The sequence below is a fragment of the Schistocerca americana genome, chromosome 7 (genome assembly GCF_021461395.2).
Source record: "Schistocerca americana isolate TAMUIC-IGC-003095 chromosome 7, iqSchAmer2.1, whole genome shotgun sequence".
NCBI classification, from domain to species: domain Eukaryota; kingdom Metazoa; phylum Arthropoda; class Insecta; order Orthoptera; family Acrididae; genus Schistocerca; species Schistocerca americana.
The window spans coordinates 520,482,019-520,503,091 of NC_060125.1; the positions used below are offsets into that span (position 1 = coordinate 520,482,019).

General features: G+C 41.9%; 1 protein-coding gene across 1 annotated transcript in view; it reads right to left on the reverse strand.

The window, feature by feature from the left end:
* Window positions 1-21,073, reverse strand: part of LOC124623059 (SH2 domain-containing adapter protein B) — a 140,367-nt gene that overhangs the window by 70,070 nt on the left and 49,224 nt on the right. The window contains exons 9-11 of the mRNA XM_047148852.1: window positions 18,954-19,094; window positions 7,618-7,699; window positions 7,340-7,506 (exon numbers count right to left, since the gene is read on the reverse strand). Of these exons, the coding sequence (XP_047004808.1) occupies window positions 7,340-7,506; window positions 7,618-7,699; window positions 18,954-19,094 (390 nt within the window). The remainder of the gene's footprint in view (window positions 1-7,339; window positions 7,507-7,617; window positions 7,700-18,953; window positions 19,095-21,073) is intronic.

Consider the following 21,073-nt stretch of genomic DNA (forward strand, 5'->3'; position numbering starts at 1 on the left):
TCAAAAGGGCATGGTCAAGATTGTACCGCTCTCCAAATTACCAAGTCTGCGACGGGCTGTTAACACTCTGTTCGTTTTTCTTCTTTCTTTACCCACTTTAAGCGGATAAAAGAAGGACCAACCCATCATCTCCAGGCTAGATAACTCTATTCCACCGAAAGCCATTTTTGGCTCTTGTGTTGCTAACAGCCAAGTGGACTACCCATGGTGATGCAGGGAATGATAACCTCACACGACAGAATAGTAGTAGTCCTCCTAAAAGAGCGCACTCGTCGCTTTGTAGCGTTTTAGATGGCGTGAGACTAAAGTGCGCGTCATATATCTTGGCGGCCGAGTTTAGGTTCGTTCTGCGCATCTGACGTCACAAAACACAGTCAGCCAATGAACAGAGAACGACGTTGCCAGATCTCGACTGCAGTGCAGAGCACAGACGAGTGTCTTCAGTTTTAGAAACGTTCAGTCATAAATAAAGTAATAGAACAAAAGCAATGTCTTGATAGCAGACTTTCTTTTATAGAAAGTTTGGAAAAAGCATTCTTTATACCAATTGCTTCATATTCTATTAATTAATTAAACCAAACAAGCAATAAGACTCCTAATTCAGGCGATAGCAAGGAAAGGTGTTTGTTTCAATCTCACAAACTGCTTTTTCGCAATAAAGAACAGCGGAAATTGTTTATTTCCTATTGTACTTCGACGAAGCGTGAGTAATTCATAGTCATACCAACAATGTTTAGAAGTAGTTGCGTGAGGTGTTAGAGTCCTTATGGAGTTGCACTGTTCGATGAGCTGAGGTAGCGGAATGGTTAAGGTGTTGGGCTGCCAAATGAAAGGTAATGAGTTCAAACCTTGTGCGGTGCTTGATATTTTCTTTATTTAAAAACAATATTGGAGTGCCTTACTTCACGAATTTTATTCGTTTGAATGAAATTTGTAGTGCTTTGCCTCTTCATTAACTTTTTCGCTGCTGCAGACACGTGCTCCCCGCATTCCGCGCTGTGCGCGATTTTGTCATCACTGCGCTTCTCGCCTGTGCAGACACATGGTGTTCCCACTGCTTTGACACACGTATCATTCGATTTCACAAAAACTATTTGGCCAAGAAATTTGATTTTTACACGTCTTCTTGACTGATACATTCCCTCCCATAAATGACTTAATTTTGTTTTGATGTGCAGCATTAAATGTAGTAAACCATTGCACGAAATTTTGAAGAGTTTGCAGAGGTAAAAGTCCATAGCGTATACTTTCCGTATGGTCGATTTTAGTTGCCACAAGGTTGAGAATGAAATGTGGACAAGATACCTAAATTTCATTTAATATTTACTGTATAACAATATCTCATTTAATATAAGTACCACATACGTGTCGTATGTAATATTGAGAAATATTCTGTCTTTCGCGACTGTAATAAAAGTTTTATTTACACAGGGCGCGTTTGGCTTTATTTTAAAGCACTTCCATCGGTGAAAGGTATGGCACATACACAATGGTATACATGTTCTATTTCTTGTTTTTGTTCCACAGTCGCAGTTTTACCAATGGTATTGAAATATATCCCTCTTCTGCAACTGTAATAAGCGACTTATTTAGACCAGTCGCATTTCTCTCTTTTGAAGCATCATAAGAGGACTGTATTTTGTGTCCTCCATTGCCAAGTCACCTTTCGTAGTTTTGTGCTGCGGTAGCACAATATTCAACGTTTGTGTTGGCTCATCAGTGTTTTAGCAAATAAATGCTGTTTGTGTGTGCCACACACAAAATTATATTTGACATAGCTCTGAGCACTTCACTGACAGACGGTATATTCAAGTCCTAATGTTTTTGTAAGTCCACAGTTTTGTTTAATGTATTTTGTCTACTTCCTTTTGATTGATTGAAGTGCTTTAAAATAAAGGCAAACGTGCCCAGTGTAAGTAAAACTTTTGTTACAGTCGCGAAAGGTGGAATATTTCTCAATATTACATACATTACTTAAATTAAATGAAATATATAGGTATCTTGTCCACATTTCATTCTCAACAGTGTGGCAACTAAAATCGACCATCCGGAAAGTATACTCTATGGACTTTACCCCTGCAACCTCTTCAAAATTTCGTGCAATGGTTTACTATATTTAATGCTGCATAATAACTGCGTTGAACATCGAAACAAAATTAAGTCATTTATGGGGGGAAGGTATCAGTCAAGAAGATAGGTAAATATCTAATTTTTGAGCCAAATAGTTTTTGTGGAATCTAATGATAAGAGTGTCAAAGCAGTCGGAACACGACGTGTCTGCACAGGCGAGCAGTGCAGTGACAAAATCGCCCACAGCGCGGAATGCAGGGAGCACGTCTTTGTAGCAGCGAAAGGGTTAATGCGGCCGTGGTGGCTTTACTTCATGAACTGCGCGCTCCCCCCTAAACGTAAGCTTGCGAACTATGCTATACTATGGCGCTGCTTCTCTTGGCGCGTGCGTCGTGTGCAACTGGCAACGCAGCAATCTCCCGCGTCTAGGCGGGCATGCGCGAGCCGCCAAGATAAAAGAATTGAACTATAGTACCAGGAGTCCACGTGACCCCGCACTCCTAACTCCTCACAGTGAAGTAATGTGCACGTGCCGGCAGGTTACATGAAAATACGCAGGACGATATGTCGACTTTGGGGCGTGACAGAATGTCAGAAAGAAGCTGTTGTGTTTGGACGTGCCCTTGACCACACCGTCAATGCATTAGTTGCTGTATCAACGCTGATTGTCGAACGAGTCTAGAAAGCAATCGAGGGCATGGAACACAGCGTAAGAACAGCGATCGTAAAACGATCATAACCAGCACGGGTCGGACATGGGTGTCACACCTTTTCGATGACAATCGGTTTCATATCCGAGAGCAACTGCTGCTGCCAGTGGATGTAAGGACTTTATATCTCAACCAGTTTCCAGGCGGTGTTTGTACGAGGGGCGTTCAATAAGTAATGCAACACTTCTTTTTCTGAAATCAGGTTGGTTTTATTCAGGATTCCAATCCATAATATTATTAGCCACTCTTTTGGCTACAAAACCCTATTTCTCAACATAATGTCCGTTCAATGTGACAGTCCAACAGTACTTCGCTGGGAGGGCCTGTATGCCTTCATGGTACCACTCTACTTGTCGGCATCGGAGCCAATGTCTTGCTGCATCAATAATTTAACCATCATCCACGTACTGATTCCCGTGGAGTGCGTGCTTCATTGGGGCAACCTGATGGAAGTCTGAAGGTGCGAGATCCGGGCTGTAGGGTGGATGAGGAAGAACAGACCAATAAGGTTTTGTGGACGAGAGTGTCAGCACTACCAACAGGCACGTCCAGTAGCGCAGCGAGGAGCTTCATTGTGATCCATCGATCACCTCGAATGAGACTGTCCGCACGTTCCAACACTGCAGGACCCACAGCTGTGTGCAGCCGACCGTCACGAGGGAGACTGGAAAGGTTTGCGCAACCTTGTTGCTACGATGACAGACGCCTTTCCCGATGACTCGTGGTGCTTCTGTTCACTACCAGATCTGCGTAACATTCTGCAAGCGCCTCTGAAACTGTACGGGCTAAAGCGGGAATATTCCACCATGTCCTACAACAATTTCCCCATTTTTTCAACCGAAATTGCGCGAACAATCGTGGCCCAGTGAGAAGACTGAAGCATCCCCAACTGTCTTGTGGTTCCCATTTTAGGTACTCCACGTCGACGTCTGCTCTTAGATACGTATCGTCGGTAGGTTTTCCGGCTTTACTTCCCGACGTGACAGCGACGACTCTCCGATGAGGTGCGGACCTTGTGTTTTGCTATTACTGCGAGTCTTGTAAATATCGCTTTTATTTAGTAATTTGCCCGGCTAAAACTCTCCCTTTTTATGATTAAGACAGCCTGCGCCACCTTTCGAAGGGAGTGGGGACGTCAAACAGTCACAAAAGTTCATATTAAGCAGTCCGTAAAACACGTAAACGTTCACTTCGGTTAGCGTGTTAGTTAATGCCTACGCTTTCCGCTAGATGGTGCTGACTTAGTGCTGAATAGCTTTGGTTCCGTAAAACCTTCACTGATTAGTACTAGGTAAATGAAATAAGTACAACACTCTTGTATTTCACTTTCACTCTATATTCAAGGATTAAGATGCTGATGGATGATGGTCTATTTAAACGGTTCCTAGCCTGGAGTAATCTAAATAGTCCGCAAATGCCGATATGCACGCGCTCTACGTCCAGATTCGCAACTAACGGCACACGACACTTTCAAAAGTCCACACGTTAATATCTGAATACCGGTACCTCTGAATTCACTCGTATCAGCAGATAATTTGAGTTTCTGTCGCCTATATGTCCGTAAAGTTCCAATTTAGCAATCAAGTCCTAAAATCCCCTTAATACTCCGTTGCTACCAACAGCCAGAGATCGTACACTACATCACTTTTAATCTCCGTAATATTCTAACAGTTTATCGTGAATCTTAACACGATAAAGTCCAATCTAATTATTGTCTCGCTGACTGACACGGGTTCCCCGCCCTTTAACGAAACAATCAAGGAAAAAAGGCGGCAATAATGACGATCAGGCATTTTTACAGGTTTTTCATCACAAGAGTTTAACGTCACTGCCTTCTCCATGGCGGAGCTTCCGTGGCTTTGCTGTACTTAGACGTTAAACTACTTGCTGATATACTATAATTTTAATCTGCAATTACCGAACTCTGATTCTACACTATTTTCCCCTCTAAAAATTCTATTCTTCATTTTAAATTATTCTTTCTATTGCTTTTATCACTGTAAACTGAACCGAGGTGTTACAAGGTGCATTGTCATCCATAAAAAATTCCATCGCTGTTTGGGAACACGAACTCCGTGAATCGCTGTAAATGGTCTTCAATTATCCGAACGTAACCATTCCCAATCAATGATAGGTTCAGTTGGACCAGAGGATACAGTCCATTAGATGCAAACAGCCCACACCCATATGGAGCAACGACCAGCTTGCTCAGCCTTGTTGACAGGTTGGGTTCATGGCTTCGTGGTGTCTGCGCCATACTTAAACTGTACCATCAGATCTTACCAAATGAAATCGGGACTCATGTGACCGGGCCACGGTTTTCCAGTCATCTAGAGTTCAAACGATGTGGTCACGAACCCAGGTGAGGCGCTGCAGCGATGTCGATGGCGGGTAATCGAGAGGTCACTTCATTCGCAAAATCCTGCAATGGCGACACTTTGGCAATTATGGACGGCAGGCAGGCAGCAATGCTCAGTACTTCTGCAGGGGATTTCCAACGACTTGTTGAGTCCAGGCCACGTCGGGTTGCTGCACTTCGCCGGGCCAAAGGAGGTCCGACTCGAAATTAGGAGACATCCCATGATTTTTGTCACCTCACTGTGGTATACTTTGATACCACTGAACATTGTCCTTGATAGTGCCGCTTTTTTTCTCCTGCAGTGTATTTATTATCCCTTAAGCCGTCGGCACACGGACCGTGCTGTCGAACGTTAACGTTGAGCGTGCCAAGTTCAACGTGCTGCTGAACGCTCAGGAACGATGCGACTTGTGCATACGGTACGTGGGTCCCAGTGTGGTATACGCGATCGCAACGCAGTGCAGCGGCAGTTGAAGGATGCATCTAGTTCGTAAATCACACTGTTTACTCAACGGGCGCGCCTAAAATTCGCATGCTAGCTCTGTTAAAACGCATATTTACTCCATCGTCCACGAAAAGGAAAGTACCATGTCCATTCAGTAAGGACACAGGCTTATAAAAGTTCCATTACAAACAGTGCATTACAAATGTGAAATACTTCTCCGCATAAGATAAACATTATTTCATCATTCCCACATTTTAGTAAAACCCCAAGGTCAGTCTTACTTGATCACTGTTCCTACCCAGTAGCAGAATCTTTGCAACATGTGAATTACCAAGCGTAAAAGAAAAAGGAGCAAAATATCTTTATAGAAGTAGAGCAAGCTATCCTGTAGATTAAGCCAACCAAACAAAGTCACCCCTAAAAAAAAAAAAAAAAAAAAAAAAAAGTGAACTTATATTTACACAACATCAAATATTATAGTATATATTTATATTAATCTAATAATAAAGTATAAGAACCTAATAAAAACGCGAATGTTAGGAAAAAAAATTGGTAGTGCCAAGGGCCGTACCACCGCCCCAACTAAAAACTCAATACAGGACAGTGACGCTACTCATTATGCTTTTCTAAATTTTTTTCGCCTTCTGTTCGTTATTTATCGTTGTGTTTGGTCGATGCGGACGTCACATCACATCCTGTCAAGTTCGTACGTTGACCTTCCACTCAGTTTTTTTATTACAGAGGCCAACCAGCTCTCTGACCGAACACGCTTTTTTTTATCTCATTTTGTTCGTAACTGATCATTGTATCTGTTCGGGGCGGACGTCCTATGACACTTGTTCACGTTCATCGTTGATCCATTAACTCAGTTTTTTTTATTACAGAGGGCAGCTAACCCTCTGACCGAACACGCTGAGCTACCATGCCGGCTATTTTTGATCTCATTTTGTTCTAGATTGTTCGTTGAATTTGTTCGTGGCGGACGTTCGATGACGCCTGTTCAGGTTGATTGTTGATTCGTTCACTCAATTTTTTTGTTACAGAGGGTAGCTAAACCCTCTGACCGAACACGCTGAGCTACCGTGCCGGCGTCACGCTGAGCTACCGTGCCGGCGTACAACCAACATCATTCCCTTTCCATCTAATCATATTTTATTACTCCTTGCTGAAAACCTTAGTCGTAGATATGTTACTAATTTAAATTTAATTATAACAAATTGTACCAAGGACAATACGCTTTGGGTGCATCTTCAGAATGTCGCTGCCTTCAAATAGCCTACTCTCATAATACGCAAGTTATAATAATTCTTTTGCCACGAATATGATGTTTCTCATTATTTTATCGGAACGAATCACACAGTTAACAACGGGTTTTCCAGTGATTCTCAATTTGCTGGTTCTCAGAAACGGCATATATACATGTAGGCTTGAAATGAATGCCAATATGGCACCTCACAACCTGTGGTTAAGGGAGACGGCGTGCTTGTGACGTAGGTGACGTTGTGCTCTCTCATTGGTCAACGCTCAGACGCACGCTCAGAATATCTGACATGCCAGATATTGCTCTGCACGTTCGGAGACACTCCCGAGCGTGCTACTCCACGCTATGACGTCAGAAACTCGCTCAAAGTTCGGATGCACGGTCCGTGTGCCGACGGCTTTAGGAAACATCCGTGTATGGGAGCCATTGTGGCCCATTATATATTCGGTTGTTAAGTGCGTCGCTGCAAAGCGGGCAGTAAGAATCGCACTGACCTTGGCTGTCCCTTCGGCCGCCCTGACTCGAAGACGCGCTGGACTCGGTGCTACCCGCGTCGGCCGACGATAGCGCCAGCCCGGCGCCGAGCGAGTTGCGCATGCGCCGCCGCAGCTTGGGCATGTCGAAGGGCAGGTCAGCGAGGTCCACGGAGGAGGCGTCGCTGCTGCGTGCCGCGCCGCCGCCCCCGCCGCCTATGACGTCACCGCCCGGCTCCCCCGCTGTCGCGGCCGGCGCCACGGAAGTCGCCGTCCCGGGAGCCCTGGGGTCGCCCAGCAGCTGCTGCTGTTGCAGCTGAAGTTGGCGCTGCCGCCGCCGCAACTTGGGCATGTCGAACGGTAGCTCCGAGAAGTCGCCCGCCGCCTGCAAGTAACTGCTCTCACCACTCTGCACAATCAAATTCTCAGAAATTAACCTGCTTTCGAACTTCAAAAGATAGTGAACTGTCCACCTTTTATCGCGATAGCTCCCTCTTCCACATACTTGTCTACAGCTCAGTCTATTAATCGCCCCGGCACCTTTCCATCCTCCTTTTCTACAGAGCCATGTTTTGAAACTACGAGGCGCGTTTGAAAAGTCCGTGCAAAGTCCGAGAGACGGCACCATCGCCGCATATCGAAGTCATGTTTAGTTAGTAGCATCTTTGGAAAGAAAGCACACGAAGTTTCAGTCATATTGATCTATTTCTTTGTGTTTGGCATTCGTGAGAATTAAGGAAGTCGAGAGCCATGTTTTGAAACTACGAGGTACGTTTGAAAAGTCCGTGCGAAATCCGAGAGACGGCACCACCGCCGCATATCGAGGTCATGTTTAGTTAGTAGCATCTTTGGAAAGAACGCACACCAAGTTTCAGCCATATTGATCTATTTCTTTGTGTTTGGCATTGGTGAGAATTAAGGAAGTCGAGTGATTGTCCACCTTTCCATCCCCTTTGTCTACAGAGCCATATTTTGAAACTACGAGGGGCGTTTGAAAAGTCCGTGCAAAGTCCGAGAGATGGCACCACCGCCGCGTATCGAGGTCATGTTTAGTTAGTAGCATCTTTGGAAAGAACGCACACCAAGTTTCAGCCATATTGGTCTATTTCTTTGTGTTTGGCATTCTTGAGAATCAAGGGAGTCGAGTGATTGTCAAAAAAGGGACGAAAAAGAATTTCATGTGGCGATTAAACATTACTTTATGTAAGGCAAAACGCCTCGGGAGACTAAACAGAAGCTTGATAAACATTACGGTGACTGCACCTTTGATTAGAACAGTTTATATCATCATCATCATCATCATCATCATTTAAGACTGATTATGCCTTTCAGCGTTCAGTCTGGAGCATAGCTCCCTTATAAAATTCCTCCATGATCTCCTATTCAGTGCTAACATTGGTGCCTCTTCTGATGTTAAACCTATTACTTCAAAATCATTCTTAACCGAATCCAAGTACCTTCTCCCTGGTCTGCCCCGACTCCTCCTACCCTCTACTGCTGAACCCATGAGTCTCTTGGGTAACCTTGCTTCTCCCATGTGTGTAACATGACCCCACCATCTAAGCCTGTGCGCCCTGACTGCTACATCTATAGAGTTCATTCCCAGTTTTTCTTTGATTTCCTCATTGAGGACACCCTCCTGCCATTGTTCCCATCCACTGGTACCTACTAGCTACTTTCATATCCGTAACCTCAACCTTGTTGATAAGGTAACCTTAGTCCACCCAGCTTTCGCTCCCATACAACAAAGTTGGTTAGAAAATTGAACGGTGCACAGATAACTTAGTCTTGGTACTGACTTCCTTCTTGCAGAAGAGAGTAGATCGTAGCTGAGCGGTCACTGAATTAGCTTTGCTACACCTCGCTTCTAGTTATTTCACTATGTTGCCATCCTGTGAGAATATACAGCCTAAGTACTTGAAACCGTCCACCTGTTCTAACTTTGTTCCTCCTATTTGGCACTCAATCCGTTTATATCTCTTTCCCACTGACATTACTTTCGTTTTGGAGATGCTAATCTTCATACCATAGTCCTTACATTTCTGATCTAGCTCTGAAATATTACTTTGCAAACTTTCAATCGAATCTGCCATCACAAATAAGTCATCCGCATATGCAAGACTGCTTATTTTGTGTTCACATACCTTGATCTCACACAGCCAGTCTATTGTTTTCAACATATGATCCATAAATAATATGAACAACAGTGGAGACAGGTTGCAACCTTGTCTTACTCCTGAAACTACTCTGAACCATGAAGTCAATTTACCGTCAACTCTAACTGCTGCCTGACTATCCATGTAAAGACCCTTAATTGCTTGCAAAAGTTTGCCTCCTATTCCATAATCTCGTAGAACAGACAATAACTTCCTCCTAGGAACCCGGTCATATGCCTTTTCAAGATCTATAAAGCATAGATACAATTCCCTATTCCATTCATAACACTTCTCCATTATTTGCCGTAAGCTAAAGATTTGGTCCTGACAACCTCTAAGAGGCCTAAACCCACACTGATTTTCATCCAATTTGTCCTCAACTAATACTCGCACTTCCCTTTCAACAATACCTGAGAAGATTTTACCCACAACGCTGATTAAAGAGATACTTCTGTACTTGTTACAATCTTTTCTGTTTCCATGTTTAAAGATTGGTGTGATTACTGCTTTTGTCCAGTCTGATGGAACCTGTCCCGACTCCCAGGCCATTTCAATTATCCTGTGTAGCCATTTAAGACCTGACATTCCACTGTATTTGATGAGTTCCGACTTAATTTCATCCACCCCAGCTGCTTTATTACACTGCAATCTATTGACCATTTTCTCCATTTCCTCAAATGTGATCCTATTTCCATCATCATTCCTATCCCATTGTACCTCGAAATCTGAAACATTGCTGATCGTATTTTCACCTACACTGAGCAACTCTTCAAAATATTCCCTCCATCTGCCCAAGGCATCCACAGGATTCACCAGCAGTTTTCCTGACCTGTCCAAAATACTTGTCATTTCCTTCTTACCTCCCTTTCAAAGACTGCTAATTACACTCCAGAATGGTTTTCCAGCAGCTTGACCCATAGTCTCCAACCTGTTTCCAAAGTCTTCCCAAGATTTCTTCTTGGATGCTGCAGTTATCTGTTTGGCTTTGTTCCTTTTTTCAACATAACAGTTTGTAAGTGATTTAAAAATTTTCGGAGTGGCCATATGAGCACAAGTGATGCTGAACGTTCTGCACACCCTGTGGAGGTTACGACTCCAGGAACATTGATAATATCCATGATATGGTGATGGATGACAGAAGAGTTAAGGTGCGTGAAATTGCTAATGCTGTGGGCATCTCGAATGAACGGGTACATAATATTTTGCATTAACATTTTGACATGAGAAGGCTATCCGCAAGATGAGTTACGCGATTGCTCACGCTTGACCAAAAACAGAATCGTATGAAGTATTGCAAGGATGGTTTGCAGCTGTTCAGGAAGAATCCGCAGGACTTCACGCGTCGTTTCGACACTGTGGATGAAACATGGATACATTACTATACTCCTGCGACCAAACAACAATCCAAAAAATGGGTTACCAAGGGAGAATCTGCACCAAAAAAGGCGAAGACCATTACTTCGACCGGAAACGTTGTGGCGACTGTCTTTTGGGATTCGCAAGGGGTAATCCTCATCGACTATCTAGAAAAGGGTGAAAAATTACAGGTGCATGTTATTCATCGTTATTGGACCGTTTGAAAACCGCTGTAAGAAAAACATTAGGGATTGTACGGCAAAAAGGTCCTTTTCCATCACGACAATGCACCAGCACACACCTCAGCAGTTGTGGTCGCAAAATTAATGGAAATAAGATTCCAACTCGTTTCACATCCTGTCCTATTCTCCAGACTTGGCTCCCTCGGACTACTATTTGTTCCCCAATTTGAAGAAATGGCGGGCGGGACAAAGATTTTATTCAAACGAGGAGGTGATTGCAGCAACTAGCAGCTATTTTGCAGACTTGGACAATTCCTATTATTCTGAAGAGATCAACAAATTAGAACACCATTGGGCGAAGTGTACAAGTCTAAAAGGAGAATATGTGGAAAATTAAAAAATTGTTTACCCTAAACACATAAGTAGTTTTTATTTTTGCATTGACTTTTCAAACGCCCCCTCGTACCTGCTCTTTGTTAACAGGTTCTGTCATTTTAAATGTCAAACTTTTAGATTAGGCTTTACCATGACTTTTATTGTTATCAGTTGAAATTAAAAGTTTACTATTACCAATAAAAATGGCTGGTAACAGTGAAATTGTAGCCTCAATGTAGAGGGTCGCCATAAGTCAGTTGTCAAAAACGCTGTTGGTGAAATAACACTAGAGAAACTACAAATTTACTAACATTACAGTAACAGATGTAGAGTTCAGTGAACCCACAATCGATGCTCAAAGTAGTTTCTGTGGTGGTCTAAGCAAACATAGCATCTTTTCAACACTGATTTGCAAATTTTGTCAAAAATCTTCCTAGATTATAGGTTTTCAAATTCTGATTGTGTTAACTCCTTCAGACGTTCGACATCACGGATCTTGAGAAATAAACCTCATATTCTAGCATACCTCAAACCCATATCCATGGGTGCGATATCTGTGGAGACTATTCAGTAGTACCGCGTCTGCCAATTCATTCATCAAAGTTTTCATTCAGGGAGTCTCTCACAGTAACTTCAGACGGTGTTGCTTCAGCATCTTCCCTTAACAGGCAGTAGGCAGTAGGCCCTCCGCCACACACCGTTGGGTGGCTTGCGGAGTATAAATGTAGATGTAGATGATCAAAAAGTAACTTTGTGCAGTTGTCTTAACACTTCTCGAAACATGTCTAAGTAATCTGCAGAATTTGAAAGTCCCGTTAAAAAAAAAAATAAAAAAAAAAATAAAGCCCAAATAGCCTACCACTGAAAATTTCTGCCCGTCCTCTCATGTCATGAGAGTTTAACTCTGTTTCCATCGTCACACAGGCCTTCGTAGAAGCCTAGAATACACGTGTGTGTCTTAACTCTGCATTCACCTTAAAAATCACTTCGTCCCCAAAGAATGCTTTTGTAAAACTCGGGCACTGCTTCTTAGCGGACAATATTCAACTCGCAGAATTCCACACACCTATCCGGATCATCTTCACCTACGCCTTTAAGAAACGTACGCCTATATTGTCTCAATTTCAGCGTTTAATGAATCCTTTGTAGCCTCGTTCTTGCTATTTCATACACCTTGCACGCTTTTCTTTGAGATACGCTCGGTGATTGCATAAAATATTGGACGACCACATTAACATCCCCATCTTTAGTAACAGACTTTGGCCTACCTGTATGAAGAAGTTCCACTATCGTCCCGTTCTCTTCAAATCTTAAATTTAATTTGGGAATACCTTGTCGAGATAGAGCTTGAATGTTTCGAAAACGTGCCACACACAAACAAGAAACATCACTGTAATTTTGGTCATATTCCCACCACATTTTGCAAAAACAAATACACGCCGTTCAGTAGTTAACTTTATGTTCATTGTTTCTGAGATAACAACAAATAAAAATCTCAAACTGACTGTATCAATGACTTATGTGTACGACGCATTACTCAGGTTCACAAATCACTACCATGACGACAGGCAAAACAAAGTCTAAGGATTGCTACTGAGATCTGACTTAGGGCCCATCCTGTATGGGTACGGTCACTGTCATTTCAGTATTATACCCTGTCACTATCCCTTCTGTTTCTGACAATATAAAGAAAATAAAAATGGCTTCAAAAGTCTTTGACTGCGATATAACACTGATATTAATGCTATTCTTGATGCCTGCTGTTATCAATATTGCATTATTATTATTACTATTATTATTATTAGACTATTGAGTAGGGTAAGATGGGGTAAAGTGGCCACTCTTAGAGAAAATGAATTTTGCAAAACCATTAGTAGTGATATCAACTTACCTCTTACATATTTTTAATTTATATGTTGTAACGTAGCAAACAAAACATTTGAAAGCGAAAAATAAAACAATATTCAGCAACTATACGCATTTTTCTGGAGGCATACATAGTGGCCACTTTTCTCTGCCTGGGGGGGGGGGGGAGGTGGTGTCATGATTTCTTGGCATGTTTTCATGTTTTTTGTGCATCTTGAAGCTCTAATATCTGAAACAATTTAAAGCGGCTGGAGCAAATAAGATTTTTAAATTAGGCTAATTATAACAGAACGGAGAGGGTTTTAAGCAGTATAAATTAAATAATTACTTCAAAATCGTCACAAAGTGATAGAATGACGGGCGATAGCTACTTTATGTAAAAGGATTTAGAAGTCAGTCACATCTGCGGTGTTATGCACGATATTTGAAAGTACCTGACTAGTACTGCGGTAAACACATAGACCACTTTTCCCTATCGGACACCATGTCCGTATTAGTGGTTCAAGATGAAACTATCGAACCGAAAGAAACAGCAAGTAACTATATTTTTAGGCCAAAAGACGTTGTTTAAACTTTGGTATGGTAAAAGCATATTATTACGCGTAGAAGTGGCGTAACATGAACAATACACTCCTCGAAAGAATCACGGGAGTATGCGCATCGGCTTCCGATATGTTAAATCTGTTTTGATACAGGCGGTACCTGTAGTCTTACTGCATAGATCGAGATCTTCGCTTTCAGTGCATGCAACAACTAAAGTTATTCATCAGCTTTCGGCCGTGTTATGCATTACAATGTCAGCTGATAAGTCAGAAGTGAGTACGAGTGTACCAGTCCTCTAGTAAGATACACAGATGGCAGTTGCCATTTGCGGACGTTGTATTCAACCAAGCACGTGCAAGTCTGATTCAAGAAGAATGGACTTTCCTTGGTGTTGCTGGAGATGCCAATGTCTCGCCACGTGTCATCCATAGGTGGCGTACGCGGTACGGGGAAACAGGTCAGTACACAAAGCGAGTTGGACAGAATTGTCGACGCATGACAACCCCACGTGGAGAACGACATCTGTGCCTGCGGCTTCGCACGGCTACCGTCAGAGCACTGCAATACGATCTCAGAAGGTTCATTGGAGTCGTCGTGTCCGATCACACTGTAATGAACAGGTTACGAAAGAGGACCTTGTAATATCACATTTTATTATAGATACTGTGCTGTGTGTAGGAACCAGAGACCTTACACATTGCATAATAAAAGCGAACATTATAATTGCATTATCTCTGATTTTTATTACCTCTGTTGCTGAATGTAATGTTAATGACTCCGATTTTGTTCTTGCTCTGATACAGACGAAGGGAATCTATAATTGCGAATATTACGTATTACAACTCGATAGCAAGAATAAAAGTTGTGTTCAAGCAAGAAATAAACAAGTGCTCAACTCTGATAAATAATTAGGTGAGATTCGAACGTAAGTTCAAAAAAAAAATGGCTCTGAGCACTATGGGACTTAACTACTGAGGTCATCAGTCCCCTAGAACTTAGAACTACTTAAACCTAACTAACCTAAGGACATCACACACATCCATGCCCGAGGCAGGATTCGAACCTGCGACCGTAGCGGTCGCGCGGTTCCAGACTGTAGCGCCTAGAACCGCTCGGCCACTCCGGCCGGCTCGAACGTAAGTATTACACTTTTTAATTACTATATAAAGTTTCAGCTACACTATGTCGACGTGGAGTTGGAGAGACGCTGGGGTGATCGGCGAACGAACCTACAGATAAACACGGTGACTTTCAACGGACTCAAGAGCACGCAAGAAGAAATCTGCCACAGTTCTTTACCAACATATTACGACAAAACACACACACACACACACACACACACACACACACACACACACAAGGCGAGTTTAGTTTCAATGGAAATTTCAACACACCATATGAAAACCAAGAACACATGTTAATCTTGTCTATAAAACCTTAAAATGCAGGAAAAGAAACGATACAACGTTGCGAAGCAGATGCTATATTTGTATGCGGCGGGCGTCAGCGGGGCTGTCTTGCGTCGACTGGACACTCGAGCGATGGAATGGGCGACGGTGAGTCCCGACCTGAATCCATCGAGTAGTGTGGGACGTGGTTGACAGGCGTATTTGGGCAGTACTGTTCCATCAAATCCTCTCCAAGAACTCTCAGGAGCTCTCGTTAAGATTGGGAACGGATGCTACAGAGTGACTCTCGTATGCAGCATGTCGCGCATATATCAGGCGGTGATAAACGCTCACGGAGGGCGTTCATTTACTGATGCTCTCAGCATGAAAGGATGAATGATTGTTTCCACTTCATTTTATACACCTGTTGGACATTTCAGTTATTTTTATGTAAATAAACGATGATGTAATGGTGTTTTGTTGTAAAGGTACAATTTGGTAACATACAAAGTCCTCAATTATTACTGAATGGAGTATGGCAGACACCCAAAGTCATGTTGCCCTAATTCTTTTGAGCAGTGTATAAATCACTTGGTTTACATAAGACGACTGAAATACAAAAATAACGAAACAACCTTTCTCTGCCAAACTCACTGGCAACAACGATAGAGTGTACCAGAGCTAGTCTGACCACTTCTCAGCAGGCATCAGCACTGTTCAGGACAAGAAATATGCAATGGGCACTTCCCCCGCTCTGAGCAGTTCACCTCACCTTCCCTCATTATTATTATTATTATTATTATTATTATCATCGAGTATTCCCATTTAAAGAGAGCGTTTGAACTTGAATTCCTTTATGATGATTGTTTATGTTTTTTCTGAGCCCAAATGTTCTTCATGTGTTCACTGTGTTGTTTCTTTCGCTCCGCTGTCCATTTGCATCCTGGTCTTTTCTCTGTTGTGGTGTAAAATTTATGTTTTTTGATGATGTTCCTGAATTCAGTTCTGTTTTCTGCATCGTTTACTGTTATGTGTGCTTGTGTGAGGTCCTCTTCAACTTCTTTTATCCATTTTGTTTTTCCCCTGCCTGAGTTGATGACTGCAAGAATTCGCTTTGAAATTCTGTTTTCATTCATTCTGTGGATATGTCCGTAGAACTGCATTCTTCTTTTCCTTATTGTATCCGTAATCCTGTCTGTGTATTTATATAATTCTGATGTTGGTCTCTTCTTCCAGATTCTTTGCTCTTGTATCGGGCCAAAAATTTTCCTGAGAATTTTCCTTTCTTGTTTCTCTATTTCTTTGATTTTAGTTTGCCCACCTATTTGTGTTGTTTCAGATGCATACAGTGCCTCCGGAAGTACGACAGTGTTGTAATGCCTCAATTTTGCGTTAATGGATACGGACTTCTTGTTATAATACTTCAACGTGAGTTTATATGCTTTCTGTAGTTTCTATATCCTTTCCTCATTGGCCTTTAGGTTGATCCCTGATGGCTAGATGATTTCTCCCAGGTTCTTAAAGCGTGGTACTTGTACGATTTTCCCATGGGTTGGTACAATAGGCAATTTGTCTTGTGGCACTCTTTCTATGTACCGGGTTTTCTCATACGAAATTTGCAGGCCAGTTCTTTGTGCAATTTCGTGTAACTTCTTTATGGCGTTAGTGGCTTCTTTTCTATTATTTGTGAGGATTGCAAGGTCATCTGCAAAACCTAAAAACTTCACATTGAATCTCTTATCTTTTCTAATGCCAATTTGGATTCCTTTGACTTCTTTTTCCGATGTCCTAATAATTTTTTCAAGAATTAAATTGTAATGGTGAAAGTCCATCATCCTGTCGCACTCCAGTTTGGATTTCAAATGGTTCAGAGATATCCCCCATAAATTTAGCCTTGGAGACTGTTTCAGTTAATGATTGCCGAATTATTGCTGTTGTCTTTCTGTCAGTGCTGAATTCTTCCAGCGTGTTGCAGAGCGCTACTCTGTCTATTGAGTCATAGGCCTTTTTAAAATCTACAAAAGTGACCACTGTGTTTCGGGTGTTTCTCATCTGGAGATTCATTTTATTTCTTTCCTTTCTTAGACGTTATGTCTGGTTAAAAATGGAAAGTGACGCGGACCTTGATCAAGCGTGACTTCCTTTTAACTGTACGGTATATGTTACATTGCATTTAGGAACTTTCGGGTAATTGAACATGTATCAATAATTACAAATTTCTGTAGTTGTATATATGCGTTTGGATGTAGCTGTATTGCGTTGATGTTCTGGTGGATATTGTGTGGTATGACTCCTGTAGTTGATAGTATAATTGGTATAATGTCAACTTTATCCTGATGCCACATGTCCTTGACTTCCTCAGCCAGTTGGATGTATTTTTCAATTTTTTCTCCTGTTTTCTTCTGTATATTTGTTGTATTGGGTATGGATATTTCGAGTAGTTGTGTTAATTTCTTCTTTTTATTGGTGAGTATGATGTCAGGTTTGTTATGTGGTGTAGTTTTATCTGTTATAATGGTTCTGTTCCAGTATAATTTGTATTCATCATTCTCCAGTACATTTTGTGGTGCATAGTTGTATGTGGGAACGTGTTGTTTTATAAGTTTATTTTGTAAGGCAAGCTGTTGATGTATTATTTTTGCTAAATTGTCATGTCTTCTGGGGTATTCTGTATTTGCTAGTATTGTACATCCGCTTGTGATGTGATCTACTGTTTCTATTTGTTGTTTGCAAAGTCTGCATTTATCTGTTGTGGTATTGGGATCTTTAATAATATGCTTGCTGTAATATCTGGTGTTTATTGTTTGATCCTGTATTGCAATCATGAATCCTTCCGTCTCACTGTATATATTGCCTTTTCTTAGCCATGTGTTGGATGCGTCTTGATCGATGTGTGGCTGTGTTAGATGATATGGGTGCTTGCCATGTAGTGTTTTCTTTTCCCAATTTACTTTCTTCGTATCTGTTGATGTTATGTGATCTAAAGGATTGTAGAAGTTGTTGTGAAATTGCAGTGGTGTAGCCGATGTATTTATTTGAGTGACTGCTTTGTGTATTTTGCTAGTTTCTGCTCGTTCTAGAAAGAATTTTCTTAAATTGTCTACCTGTCCATACTGTAGGTTTTTTATGTCGATAAATCCCCTTCCTCCTTCCTTTCTGCTTAATGTGAATCTTTCTGTTGCTGAATGTATGTGATGTATTCTATATTTGTGGCATTGTGATCGTGTAAGTGTGAGTGCTTCTAGGTCTGTGTTACTCCATTTCACTACTCGAAATGAGTAGGTCAATATTGGTATAGCGTAAGTATTTATAGCTTTTCTCTTGTTTCTTGCTGTCAATTCTGTGTCTTTTATTATTATTATTATTATTACTATCCACTATTGTTGTGTTGGGAATTATAATTTCCCTGACAATAATATTTCAGACGTACATAACTGAACCACAAGAGCACTTGAAAAATTGAAATATTTTGTAATATGTATTGGTAGGTATTTTTCCTGATCGAAAGTCAAAGTGCGCCAGAAGGGAGTACTCTGCTAAGGCTAAATAGAACAACAAATACATACAACAAAACAATTGATTACTGTTTTTCAAGACTGAATTCGTGGATGAATCATATGTTAACACGGAGGAAGATTGCAGCACGACCACTTCAGCAAAAAAAGTCTTCTGAGGCATCGCGATGTTGAAACCTTCCTCTGCGCCGGAGCGTGCTTTGCTGCCACCGGTTCGACAACAGAGCGTGGCTGAGAGAGTACACTCACGTGGTGGTGCTGGTGGCCGGTGCGCGACTCTATGGAGATGCCGCTGTCGGAGCCCTGGACCTCGGCCTCGCCCGACGACTGGTGGAGCCCCATCAGGTTGATCAGGTTGCGGTTCTGCGGCGCCCGCTGCCGCTTCGCGAACCGCCCTTCCGCCTGCGTCACTGCGCCGCCGGGCCTGCCAACACACCGCCTTCTACCGTAACTGTTGATACTTGAAGCCACATAAACTGTTACCCTATTCCCATACCGCCTGAGCGTGGACAGGCCGACTTCTACAGTCTGGAAGTCCGTCGCGGTCGGGACTTAGGGGGAGTGGGGGCCAACATTACCGATCATTGACAAGCACCGAACTTGACTTTAGGATAGGATTAGTTGTAGAACTTAGATTTAGGTACTATTACTAGGAACCTGCAGCGACTAACATCTTGGCCTGTCCAGTGTCAGGGGCACGCTCATTGGGTTTAGCTCAATGGCAAGGCTCTATAAGTAGGTTTATACTTTTGACTGACACATATGTAACGCTTTAGGCATTAGTAACTAGTTAATAGTTAGGTTTATTAAGTAATTCACATACAATCAAAATCAACTAACTTTGCCCATTGCAATTATCCTGTAGCTCACTTTACTAACTAGTTACTTAAATATAACTTAAGATTTAGCTGCAATAACAACCATTGTATCATCATCTGGACCCACTAATCATATAAGGTAGTGGGTTAAAATTGTATAATTATTAAGATTTGGAAATAAAGATTAAAAAAACTGTTAAAAAGGAGAAGAGGGATAAAATAGTTGAACTAATGGGGATTCACGTAGGAAATAAATCTGAAATTAAACGTAGAGGGGAAGAACTTTGGCAGGAACTGTGGGATAACGATGAGACGAGTCGTAGCACGCACGAACTGCTGCCCAATATCATGGAGCGATTACGGCTCAAATACTTCAAGCCATCAAGAGGACTGCTGCACTTCCTTACCGGACATGGACCTTACCCAGCATACCTATGCCGGTTTGGGAAGCGGGCTACACCAACGTGTGACTGTGGAGTCATACAGGGCACCCCAGACCATTTGGTGTATGAGTGTCACCTCTTCGACGATGTAGCGGCACAATTAAGACAACAACTATATTGGTTAAAAACATTCTTGGTTGCAATTTTTAGTTTTTTATTTTCAACGACGCGTTTCGCCTTATTTAGGCATCTTCAGGTTATCTACATAGAAAACAGATAAGAAATACATCTATTTAAGAATCGCGATCGCGTTGTGCAGACTTGGATAACCTATAAGCATGTATAAACAAAACAGATCACCTATTGAAAGAGCAAATACTTTAATTTTGTATTTCTTAGGAGAATCCTTTAGTCAGTGTAGCCAAAGGGCATCGTCAAATATATCAGGCCAACATCGCCTTCGTTAAACTCAGTAAAAACTAGAAATATAAAATAGTAAAACCATTACCTTTTCTAGACGGACGCGATAGGCACCAAGATCTGCATAACGTGTTCCAGTTCACAGGAGCGAGTAACAGAGTAAGATGGGGGCTCAGGTAGTAAGCATAACGAAGGCGATGTTGGCGTGATATATTTGACGATGCCCTTTGGCTACATTGACTAAAGGATTCTTCTAAGAAATACCAAATTAAGGTATTTGCTCATTCAATAGGTGATCTGTTTATACATGCTTATAGGTTATCCAAGTCTGCACAACGCGATCGCGATTCTTAAATAGATGTATTCTTTCTCTGTTTTCTATGTAGATAACCTGAAGATGCCTAAATAAGCCGAAACGCGTCGTTGAAAATAAAAAACTAAAAATTGCAACCAAGACTGTTTTTAACCAATACTGTTAAGCACTTGTTTGCTGGATGCCACATATGGATTGGAAGAATTTCCAAGACAACAACTACCAAATCAAGACACGTACCACCTGCTCAGGCATGGGGACCATTTTCAAACCCTAAACAAACTTTCCAATGAAATATCGAGCAAAGTTTTAAAAGAATTTTTAGGGAGCAGTCAATAACATACTAAACCCGATTGAGACTCTGTACACCTGTCCTGCTACACCACGAGGATTACGTGCTACAGAAGCGAAATTTAACCGACATGAAGAAGATGCTGTGA